Consider the following 12,377-nt stretch of genomic DNA (forward strand, 5'->3'; position numbering starts at 1 on the left):
GCAACAGTGGAAATATTGTCCATTTTGCCATCAGCTTTTAAGAAACACAACACATTCCCTTCCCAGACAACATAATTATCAACAAGACAGGAAACTGAGGTTATAACCCTGGCTTATTCCACAAAAGCAAAGTCGTGAAATCACCGAATGTCAGAAGCGAGCAAACCTTGGGGATGTTCCAGCTTGATGCCCCATTCCTCGATGAGGAAGCAAAGGCAGAGAGGGTGAGAGGAAAGTCCACTTGGGGTCAGAACGTGGTTCTCCTTCCTCAACACAGCACATGGTCCAGTGGAACCTTGACAAACGGTGCTTTCTGTCTTCTCATGGTCTAAACTGCAAAGTTTAGGACTTAGTTCATGGAGAGCTACTTCAGAAATCTGGAATACACACACACACACACACACACACAGATATATACACACACACACACACAGATATATACACATGTAAAAGCACGTACACAGCCTGCACACACACACACACACAAGCCCCAAGCTGGACTGGACATGTGGACAAACGTGTTATTTGATAACACGCATGGAATAAATGCCTTGAGGAATAAAACCTGACTGTTTCCTCCTCCTCCCACCTCAAGCTGCTGGACTGCGGGTGAGTCTAGTCTCCCATATGGGAGCCTCTCCTCCCCTTCCAATAGCACAGCTTCTGACGCGAGGACAATTGGGAACACAGAAGCCCAGGGGGGCCAGACCTTCCCATGGGATCTCCTGCTCTGACCCCAACCCAACCACGGGCCACGAAGCTCCACATTCTGAGGTCAGTGCCTCATCATCCATGAGACAGGGAGAGTACTGTGACCCCAATCATGGAGCCGAGGTCAGAATGAAGCTGGATAACGTGCGAAGGCGGTTCAGGCTGGCCCTGGAGCAGGCAGGCGCTCCATCCAGGCAGCTAATACCTAAAATTAAGGCTGTTTCCCCAACTCAGCTCACTGGCTACAAGGTAGAAACTTACAGATAAGAAGGACTTTTAATTGTTTGTTACATGTTAAAATGCCTTTGAAATACTCAGAAAATCTCATTTTCTATCAGTGGATTAGTCATCCCCCTTTGTAATACATGCTCTTGATTCACTTAGAAAACCCCGTTCTCATAGATTGTCCAAAGATAAACCTCCCAATTAATGCACTTGGCTTGATATTTAACACAGTACTGCCGATATGGCCCTGGCTGTTTGTGCCCAAATGCCGCCCGACGATACAAAAGGAGGGAGGGTGTATGTGTGACGTGTGATCTATGTTCTGTGTGTGACGTGTGTGATGCATGTATGTGTTGTGTGTGTGATCTATGTTCTCTGTGTGTGTGTTGTATGTGTGATCTATGTTCTCTGTGTGTGTGTGTGTTGTATGTGTGATCTATGTTCTCTGTGTGTGTGTGTGTTGTATGTGTGATCTATGTTCTCTGTGTGTGTGTGTGTTGTATGTGTGATCTATGTTCTCTGTGTGTGTGTGTGTGTGTGTGTGTGTACACGCTGTGTGTGGTATGTGTTGTGTATATGCTTGTGTGCAGGTAGATGCAAACGTAGGCCTGCTTTGGAGTGTCCCGTTTTCATTTTGTTCATAACCCTGTGCATGGGAACACCTGGGTTGGTGTCACATGAAGACCCGTTGACCCTGCCCATGGATGGAGTTTCACGGTTCAGGACATCGCCATGCTTGCCCCGCGGCCCCATGGCCCTGGCTGTCAACACTCACTTGTCCCTGGAGCTTGAGCCCCTGGTGTCAAGGGCTGGGCTGGGATCGGGGGTCAGCACTGGACAGAGACTCTGGCTGAGAGAAGGCGGTGCCTGTGAGCCCAGCTGGATCAGCCATCAGTAGGGTGGATTTGGCTGAGTCTCAGGGACAATGCCACATTTTTAAGACTTCGGGTAACTCTGAAAGCTTTCTTCTCTGAACATCAGAAGGAGTGAATCACTGCCGAGCCCCACCCTGTCTGTGGCTACTACTGACCCAGGGGTCACAAGGAGGGGCTGAAGAGCCACTCCCAGCTAGGGCCACAGGACTGCCAAGTCCACGCTGTTTGCACAGGTCCAGAGGGAGGGAGGCCCGCCCACTCGACCCTCAGCCAGGTGCATGGCAGGCACAGCTCCGGGATGGTGTGTGACAAGCCTTTGCAAGGAAGCCATCTTCTGCCTGATGCCAAGCCTGATCCGAGAGCCACTGCCGTGAGGCCTGTGCATCACCGGTAACGCCAGGACCAGGACCAGGCGCCTTCTGTAACTGAGACAGCAGGCCTGTGCGGCTGGCACCTCCCTGTGCCCCAGCACCCCTTCCATACCCCTTCCAACGCCCAAAGCAGCAAGACCTCCTCCCCGTGTGAACAGAGACCGGCTCCTGTCAGCTGGCACTGGCTGATGTGGACGTGGCAGGCCACACAGCTGCTTCTCTGGATGGGGGGGTTTTCTGGCCCCCTGCCACCTGCAGACACCGCAGTGTCATTATTAGCGATGCAGTGCTGAAAATCTTCAATGATGTGACAACTTCGAGACGTCTGGCTGCATAACGACCAGACAACGCTGGCCCCGGGAGGGAGTCAGTGGGGGAAGGAGACGCACATACGTGCACACAGGCAGGGACAGACACCCACACTTCCAGCAGAACGACAATCCCCAGGAGGTGGCAGCCGACGCACAAAGCAGCCTAGAACTCAACTCTGGAGGAACGCATTTCACCCGGAAGATGAAAGTTTAGCCACACCCATGCCAATATAAAATTCTGCTCTTTCTCCCCAAAATGCAATTCTTTTATGCGCTGGACCTTCAGATATGGCCCTGCATCTGCTGACACTTTTTGTCAAAAAAGAGACAGGGCTCAAGAGATGACGCATGTGTGAGAGAAGCAGAATGGAACTGATTTCGTGTACCTTTCCTTCCACGTGTCTCTCTGACTCGGACATTCTCCTGGTGCCTGGCAGCCTTCGGATCCGTGGGGACCGTCCCCTCGCTGCACCTGTGGCTCTTGTCCAATGGGGCAGGAAGTCACTTGTCTGCTTTTTTCCAGTTTCCACAATAGAAGGACACATGCAACCGTCTGAAAACCCAGTGCTGTCCGCAGAGGCCTCGTAAAGGTCGCAGCCCACAGACGCCTCTTGTTAGACAGTCGAGGTCAGGGGACTTGCCGTGTGCCACACAGCAACACGCCAGTGCGGGCACAGGGTACGTGCCCACAGGACGTGCACACAGCTTCCTCAAGAGTGGGCTTCATTGAGGGAAGGCATTTGGGATCCAAGGCAGAAATTTTCCAAGGAGGAAAGAACACGACGTGAGCCCCAGATGGAGTCCGGGGAGCTGCCATGGGCCCCCAAACCCAGCACACCACTCTGCTCCCTCTCCACTTCCTGGAATTCCCCTGCAGGGCTGAGGTCCCAGGGCTGTGTGAGCACAGACAGAGACAGACAGAGGGACAGACGGGCAGACAGAGAGACAGTGCTAGTGGGGGAGAGGTAAACCCTTAGACGAACCTTCCCGTGCAGGTGTCCGGTCACTCACCTGAGAAGGCGAGTCTGGCAGAGCGACTCCAGCTTCACATACTGCAGTCTCCGAGCTGTGACTGCGGGAATGTTATCCGGAGAAGGAATTCCAGAGTGGAATTAAGGACCACTACTCCTTACATCCTGGTGTGAACAGTCCGTTCGACCTGTGCCAAGGGTACAAGGAATAGTAAGGAATCTTGTGTAATCAGGCCCTGCAGCCCGGGGCCCACCCTCTCCTCTCCCGCCCCTCACAGGCTCGGAACCTCCTCCCTCTTTGGGGCAGGGTCAGTCATCATAGCAAGGAGGCGCTCAGTCCAGAGCCTGCCAAGTCTACAGATCCCGAAGAACGAAGTCTTCCTACGTTATCTCCACGGATCCTCACCGAAGCCCAGGGTGGCTGTTCCATTCGAGCACCGCTCGGCACCAGCACCCAGCACCCGCCCACACTGCAGAGACGACAAGCCAGCACTCACACTGTCCGTGGGGCCTGGAGCCGACTCCCAGAAAGAAGGCGGAGCCCACCAGAGACAGGACAAAACACAGTTGGATAAGGCCCGGAAACCTGCTTTTGTATCAATTATTATTAATCGATGATTATGACCGGAGGGGTCTTCATGCCACACTCTGACCACTGTGGCTCGTGCCGTGGCAAACTGTCGTAACGACGGTCATGGGACATGGCAAGTTGTGGGAGGGGAGAGCGCGGAGGTGAGTTCAGTGCAGGTGGGGGAGGCATCAGCTGTTTCTCCAAGATAAACCTTCCACCTCGAAAGGCAGCCGAGGTCATCCATACACCGGCCACTTTAATCACACGACAGGTTCACTCAATCCCCACGTTGCGAGAAATCGATAAGAAATTACAGAGCTCCAGCAATTTCTAGGCAATCTGGCATGTGGCTTTGGGGTTGGCATGTTATTTTTTTTCCATCTTTATGTTCAATTTGGGAAACCGCGTGGTGAATCTGATCTGCTACCCTCACCCCAAATCTCGGACCCTGAGTGACACATCTCTGTGCTGTGTGCATGCCCAAGACCGAGAACGATTAGCAAGAGAGGCTGGGACTCATTCAGTACTTGATATGTGGAAGGTAATTATTTCTACTAAAATCAACCATAAATGAATGTCTTCCACCTCTCACTTATAAAACCCAGGTTCATGCTTTTGAACAAAATTACCTCTGCCAACCTAATATTTTATGGAAGCAAACTGCCGGAGAAAACACCAGCAGAATCACCTCGTAGCTGAAAGAACTACCCTCGTGAGCAGCCGAGGTTTCAGCAAACAGAGGACACTTTCAGATCAGAGGCTGGAGGTTCCGACGGGCACACCCTCCCGGTGGGCCCTTCCCTCCAGAGGAGATGGTGGTGGGCAGGGCGCGCCCAGAGCTGGAGGCCACAGAGCCGTGAGACCTAGAAAGAGCGATCTCCAGCGGAGGGCACCTCTCCCAGGCGCCTCTGTGCCGTGAAACTGTGCCTTTCTGCTCTTATTCCCCAGCAGCCGCCCTGAGAGGCAAGTGGGCCGGGTCTCCCCGCTGCTTGACTTCGGGGAGCAAGGAGGACCAGCACTCATATCCATTCTAGGCTGTGGGCCAGCTGTAAAAATCACCTCCAGTTCCCACTTGTTTAGCAAGAAAAAAACTCACGATCTGCACAGAGCCGCCCCAGAGCCCGTGACTCAAGGTTCCCACGGAGAAACCGGAGGGCTTAAAGGGTCGTCTGTGGTGGTCCTGCCTGGCCGGGCCCGGCCCAGCTGTCTCAGCTCCCTCGTCCATCCAAACACTGGTGGCAGCTGATGCTCGGCGTCCTCATTCTCTCCCCAGAGCCCAGAATAGGGTGTCCCTGGAAATGACCAAGAAAAGGATGGAACCATTCATTTCCATAAAATCACCTTCACACGACAGCAAACATACCAGGATGCAATCCCATTTCTACTGCTTAACCTCCGCCTGACCTCGGGGCAACCCCGCAGCCCCTCGGGCCTCGGGTGCTCTCCTGGAAGAAGGTGGTGCCACCCCCACCCAGAGCGGGTCTGAGGAGCAAGGAAGGTTCCAATGTGAGGGTCCAAGGGTCTCAGCATCGTCCTCTTCAGAGGGTCCCTAGGAAACTGAGGGTTAGCCTTCCAGACACACATTCGCCAGCAGAGCCAACAGGGCCTCGCCTGTGGCCAGGGGGACGCTCCACGGCCGAGGTTTTCTAAATGGAGCTGCTTTACCGGCAGAGAGGCCCAAGATGGCCAGTCCAGAAAAGTTAAATCATTGTTACACGCATCCACCACCCACAGTTAGCAAATGATAGTTTTGCTGAATTTACTTCGGTTCCTTTCTTGCACAAGAAATAAAACATACCGGATGCAAGTGAAGCCATCGTGCCCACCCATGACCCATCCGCCTCCTCAGCTCGGGGCAGGTGGATGTCGGCTTCTCCATGTGTCAGAGCACCCGCAGATACGTGGAGTCTGTGTTTATACTTCACACCATTGATTCCCCGCGCTCTGTGGACTCTGCAAGTTGCTTTTGTCCTCTGACATTGTATTTCGGAGATTCACCCACATTGAAGCGCGCAGATCTGGTTCATTAAGTGTATAAGTGCCGGGCAGCGATGCGTGTGCGATGTCCCCACAATTTATTACCGTCCTGCACGCAGGGAAGGCCGCCCTGACCCTCAGCACTGCCCAGGGCCATAGATAGAGAGGGGGTGCGCGTTCATCCGGTTTGGGGGGCAGCTTTGGGAGGAGGGCAGGGTGCCTGGGCTCAGCACCGTGGTGTCACTGTGACACTCAGAGCCACAGGTGGGAGCAGTGCCAGTGGGACACAACCTTCGTCCCCGTCCACTCCCCACTCTCTTCTCCAGGAACCGCTCAGGACTGCCTGTCGTTCCTCCTTCTGGGCGTTGGGCCCCACTTTCACGGGTCCATAGTAACTTCTCTGTCCCCTTCCTGTGGGCGCCAGCTGGGGAGCCCGACTCGTGAGCCTGGTTGGCTGCGCTGGCGGCTAGGGCTGACGCATCGAGGTCAGGGTCGCAGTGCGGTCATCCCCAGTAGTATCTGTCACCAGCGGCGAGCTGCCGGCGCCCTGGGTCACGGCTGTCTGTTCTCACCTGCAGGTACCAGCAGCGCAGACGTGAAGGAAAACCGCAACGTGAGCAACCTGGAGGCGGGGCCGCTGCCCCAGGGCGACAGGGTCCGCAGCGGGCCGCCAGGCGTGAAGAGGAAAAGGCCCCTGGAGGAGGGCAACGGCAGCCACCTCTGCAAACTGCAGCTGATCTGGAAGAAGCTGTCGTGGTCGGTGACGCCCAAGAACGCGCTGGTCCAGCTGCACGAGCTGCGGCCGGGCCTGCAGTACCGGATGGTGTCCCAGACCGGCCCGGTGCACGCGCCCGTCTTCGCCGTGGCCGTGGAGGTGAACGGGCTCACGTTCGAGGGCACGGGGCCCACCAAGAAGAAGGCCAAGATGCGCGCGGCCGAGCTGGCCCTGCGGTCCTTCGTGCAGTTCCCCAATGCCTGCCAGGCCCACCTGGCCATGGGCGGCGGCGCCGGGCCCTGCACGGACTTCACCTCCGACCAGGCCGACTTCCCCGACACGCTCTTCAAGGAGTTCGAGCCGGCGGCGCCCCGCGAGGGCTGCCCGGGCCGCCGCGCCGCCGACGCCGAGCTGCTGCCCGCGGCCTGCCGGCGGGGACGGCTGCTGTGCCGCACGCTGGACCTGGCGCGCCCGGGCGAGAGCAACCCGGTGGTGCTGCTGAACGAGCTGCGCGCCGGCCTGCACTACGTGTGCCTCGCCGAGCCGGCCGAGCGGCAGCGCGCCAAGCGCTTCGTGATGGCCGTGCGCGTGGACGGGAGGACGTTCGAAGGCTCGGGTCGCAGCAAGAAGCTGGCCAAGGGACAGGCGGCGCAGGCGGCTCTCCAGGCCCTCTTCGACATCCGGCTGCCCGGCCACGTCCCCAGCAGGAGTGGGAGCCGCCTCCTGCTGCAGGTGAGAATTCGCAGGTAGCCGCCCGCAGGTGGCTTCTCCGGGATGCGCGGAGGCGTGGGGGTGACGGGGCGGCGGGCGGACCCCTCCGCTCCAGCCACGGTGGGTGGGGAGCGGCCCTCGCCCTCCCACCAAAGGCCCCGCTCCCAGCCTCCCTAGGAGTGGCTCTCGAGCCTTTGGAGAGAGAGGCGTGGGAAGGTACAGACAGAAGGCCACTCTCGGACGTGGCCAAGGTAAAGGGAGCGCTAAGGGACCGGGTGATGAGGCGAGGACGCCGCCGGACTCGGGGCAGGAGCGGGCGGGGCGGGGCAGCGGTCTATGGAGGGAGGATGGCGCCCCAGGACTCGAGTTTACCAGGCCCTTCGGCCACCTGGTGGCTGTGCCGGCTGCGGCCGCGGGAGAGGAGCGCAAGGCGAAATGCGTGTGTTGGGTCGTGGTTCGGGTTGAGTTTCCAGCTGGGGAGCCCGGAGAGAGCAGATGAATGTGAATCGTTTCATCCAGTGATTACCATGGGAGGCGGGGCGGGTGGCGTGTCTGGGGGGTTGCCCGAGGGAGCCAGAGGGACCGGTGCCTCTGACACTAGTTCACCCTCGTTCCTTCGAGGGACGTTTCTGCAGCCCCGCCCACGTGTCAGGAACTATTCTCACACCCTTTTAAAACAACCTCATCCTGTGTGTCCGGTAACGGCTTATTTGTGAAAATTATCTTTTCTCTTACCTTTCTGAGAGTTATTCATGGGCATCGCTAGTGTATTAGATTCAAGAAATTATCCTTCTGCACTTTTGGTGCCAAGGGTGGAAGGAAACACTCTACATAGGAGGCGGGAGGGGAGCGGGATGCAGGATGAGGACCCAGGACCTGTCAGCTGTTGCTGCCGCGGCTTGGTCCTCACAGCACCCAGGAGAGAGTCTGCCATGGCCTGGGGAGGTGGCGGGTCTGCTAAAGAACACAGGGTGCCGCCCGGACCTCAGGTAGCACACGGAACACCCCACAGCGACCCAGCAAAATGGTGTGGACAGACCCCTGCTGCTGAGTCACAGCTAGGAGCAAGCACGCATGCATTCATTCATTCATTCAATGAATGTCTCAGCAGGGACAACTGGCAAGGGAGAGCGTGGTCTGCCCCTCACGGTTTGGTCAAGGGAGGGGGGATCCTGCTTAACAAGGAGCCCCAGTCAGGGGACGGCTGTTTCTCCTGCTGTGTCTGCCCCTAATTCCCTCATTTATTTTCAAATATTCAATGAAAAATCTACGGAGTGGGTTGGAGGGGTTTAGACCATAAGCTCATCCGTCTTGCCTTTCAACCCACCCTCGAATAACACACAATCCAAGGAAAATTGATGTTTGCAGCAAAGCTCAGATAGGTCTAAGTCCTCGAGCCCCTCCCGGCCGGAAGTCAGGGAACCGTACTTCCCTCTTCCAAGCCTCCATCTGCTCCCGTTTCCCCTCTTTTTCCTCCCTATCCTGCTTCTTCGTTATCCATAACCTAAACCCTCCATTGTGCCCCGCAGCCCGGATGAGTGCCCAGGCTGCCAGGCCTCGACGTCACCTGTCTTCTCGCCGCCATCCCGGAGCGGGTCCCCCCATGGTGGCCACGGTGCATCCCTCTCAGCGTCCAGCCTGAGGCTTCAGGAGCCACCCCCCACAGCCGGCGTTTTCCTGGTTGGTAGGAAACACGGCTCTCCTCTTCCCACGCCCTCTCACCCCACCCCACGCGAAAGCTGGAGGATGTCATCCAGCCTAGGCCAGCCCCCTTTTCTCGCCTGTGGTCAGCCCTGAGCCCCCGGATGCAGGACCAGGCGGCTCGAGTGCTTTGTAACAGTCGTTTGACCCCAGAAGGCAGCACATCAGTTAAAGCCACTCCGCTAAATTATTTTTCTCTGACAGTCCGCTAACCACCCCGACCAGATGATGGAGGGCGAGGAGCGGCGTGAGGGCTGTGGGCCATCCATCATGCCAGGCACTGCGTCCCCGAAGCTCATTACCCGGTCCCCTCGCCCTGCACCCGGGGCTGATGGGGCTGAGTGGGTCGGGGGACTCAGGACCGGGTGCCATCAGCAGCCCTATTAAATTCGAATCCTGGTCTGGATTCAGGGACTGAACTTTAAAAGGCAGATTCCAAGAAGCTCTGTCAATGCTGCTGTCCTTTCTTGCCGTGCCCAGTGCCGTCTACACAGCGTTCTTCTTGCCCATGTAGACGCTCATCCTGCTGGCACTGGTCTGGAGCTCTAAGTCCCCTGAGGCCTGGCCTTTCCCTATCCTGCACCAGGCACCCCCGGGCCCTGGCCAGGGTTCCAAGAACCCCACCTAGGCTCCCAGAAAATGCGGTCCCCCCTCCACTGCCGAGCCAAGAGGACCCTGCTCGAGTCCACTGGGGAATATGGCATCAGCGCTGGCTGCCAGGGCAACGCGATTTCTGGAACTTGGGTACTGACCACGCTAACCTTCTCTGCCCAAAGTCTGGGTTCTGCCCTACACAGAGCCGTCCTCCGTGTGCAGGACGATAAACCAGGAGTCTGGTTCTCAGAAGCAAACTAAGGGATGGTGTCTGTGTCTAATGCTTTGAACCAAAGGCTTGGTCCGTGTGAATGAGCTTCAGGACCCTCCCTAGTGGGGGTGCCCTATCTACGTAATATTCAGTGAGAAAATCTTCAATTGTGAATCCTTCATTCGGGGAGTGTGTTTCAAATGCCGCTGTGGGTCTTACTGCAAGAAATCTAGCAGGTGCACAAGTGAGGACCTGGAGCTGCATTTCTGACCCGTGCAGGTGCGTCAGAGAGCCGCACCGTCAGGTGACCTGTGCCACTCGGAACCCCATCTCGGGGCCGCTCTTGGCTTCACCCTGCAGAGCGGGGTCTCAGCCCGCTGGTGCTCACTCCGTCCTTAAGACAATTCGGAGTCAGCCCTTCTGGGGAAGACTGCAGGGAGCAAGTCACTTTCCAACAGTAAAGGTAAAGCGGTGGAGAATTGCTTCCAGTGTCGATTCTGAAAGAGTAGGTTCTCAAGAGTAATATGCTCAATAAAGATTAAAACTGCTGGTGTTGATTTCTCCAGGATCTAATTTTCACCGTTTCCTGTACCCAGGGGTGTTTCTCAGGACCAGACCAGCTACTTTCCTTCAATTTCATGAGATCTGACTTAAGGTCTCTTAGCCAGAGTGTTGAGACCAAGACTGTTAAATTCTTTAAAGACCTGAACGAGTGGGGTGTGTAAGGCTCACACAGAGACACACAGGCTGGGCACTCCGCAAATGTCAGTGACAAGTTATCAGATGAGGATAACGAGGCTGACCAGGAGGCAGCCCAAATCCTCATGTTTTCCTGTTCTGTGGCTGGGGCACCCTCCTGGTACAGGACTCCTGGGTTACCAAGATCCTGGGAAGTCATCATGAGACCGTATCAGAATATGAATACTCATTACCTGGAAACATCACGGTAGAAAGAAAAATAGATGAAATCACAAAATCTGCATCTCTCTTCAGTGTTCACCTCCCACCCCTTGCATGAAAAGAGTTGAATTCATAAAAGCACTCAATTCAACCAGAGAGGCCTATATCTCAGCACTTCCTTTCCATGGAAACTGGTCAGAGAAGAGAAGAGCGTTCATTGTGATGGGAGTAAAGAAAGTGAGTAAAAGTCATACTAACTCTGGAAAGGGGGGGTCTCTCGTGGACCCCGGCCCCCCATTTGAGAACAAACAAGTTTACTAAGTTGCTCTTTTACCTTAAAGGTCCCCTTTATTTTTTATTAATTTATTTTTTTAATTTGTATGTCAGGCTGCAGTGGTATTAACAGTGTCTCAAAGATTTAGTCAAAGCAATTAAAACAGTTTTTTCCCCCAGAGTAAGAGGGAACACATTTAAAGACTGGCTATGGGGCTTGGCCCGGTGGCATGACAGTTAAGTTCAGACACTCCACTTTGGTGGCCTGGAGTTCACAGGTTCGGATCCTGGGCACGGACCTACACACCACTCATTAAGCCATGCTGTGGCGGCATCCCACATAGAAGAACTAGAATGACCTGCAACTGGGATACACAACTATGTCCTGGGGCTTTGGGGAGAAAAAAAGAAAAAAAAGGAGGAAGATTGGCAACAGATGTTAGCTCAGGGCCAATCTTCCTCACCAAAAAGCAAACCAAAAAAAAAATTAAAAAACAAAACAAAACTGGTCATAAAGGTTAGTTGCTTCCACGAAGCCTTTTGAGGTTTTTTTAGGGAACCCACGCCCAAGGCTTCGGTCCCGGCCATTTGTCACAAGCCAAGCTTGCCTGACCCGCATCCTGCTCTGTCCCCTGTTCATGTAGCTATTACTGCCAGGACAGGGAGAAACCATGGGAATTGATAACAAGATGGAAATGAACAATTTTTTTAAAGTTGCAGCATTTTATAGTAAATTTGGATCAGAGCTCCCGTACACGATCCCATTTCACGGAATCTGCCCCCAGAATTAGCCGCAGAATTAGACCAGGGGGACGAAGTCCTCTGCTTTCTCAGCAGCTGCTCTGCGGGACGCTAATGGGATGTTTGCACAAACACGCTGTCCTTCTCCCAAACGCCAAGGTGACCCCCAGCTGCCTCTGGCCACTTTACAGATTGTGTTTCTAATCTCATACTCCTGCTAATCTATCTTACTCAACAGAAGCAGCATCCTAACTGCTATAAAGCAAAACTGTTAATTAATATTGCCATAACAAATTAGCAGTAGAGGGGTCCTCAAATTTTAAATAGTCTTAAATTAAAAATGAATAGCTGTGGAAGCCACACACACGGGGCTTTGGAATAGCCTAAAGCTGTCCACGCTGGTACCCAAGGACACCCCGAGGCAGCCGCAGGTGCCTATGGCGTTCTCACCCGCAACCTCCTGGTACTGCTCAGAGCACGGAGATGTCCCCAAGCTGCCAGTGTCACCGGTGGAGGGTG

The 12,377-nt window shown here is 55.2% G+C and overlaps 1 protein-coding gene across 2 annotated transcripts in view; it reads left to right on the forward strand.

Moving 5' to 3' along the window:
- ADARB2 (adenosine deaminase RNA specific B2 (inactive)) overlaps positions 1 to 12,377 on the forward strand; it is a 467,604-nt gene that overhangs the window by 314,657 nt on the left and 140,570 nt on the right. For both annotated transcript variants that reach the window (XM_070500990.1, XM_070500989.1), the window contains one exon: positions 6,591 to 7,459. In XM_070500990.1, the coding sequence (XP_070357091.1) occupies positions 6,591 to 7,459 (869 nt within the window). The remainder of the gene's footprint in view (positions 1 to 6,590; positions 7,460 to 12,377) is intronic.

Source organism: Equus asinus, chromosome 29 (genome assembly GCF_041296235.1).
Source record: "Equus asinus isolate D_3611 breed Donkey chromosome 29, EquAss-T2T_v2, whole genome shotgun sequence".
Taxonomy (NCBI): domain Eukaryota; kingdom Metazoa; phylum Chordata; class Mammalia; order Perissodactyla; family Equidae; genus Equus; species Equus asinus.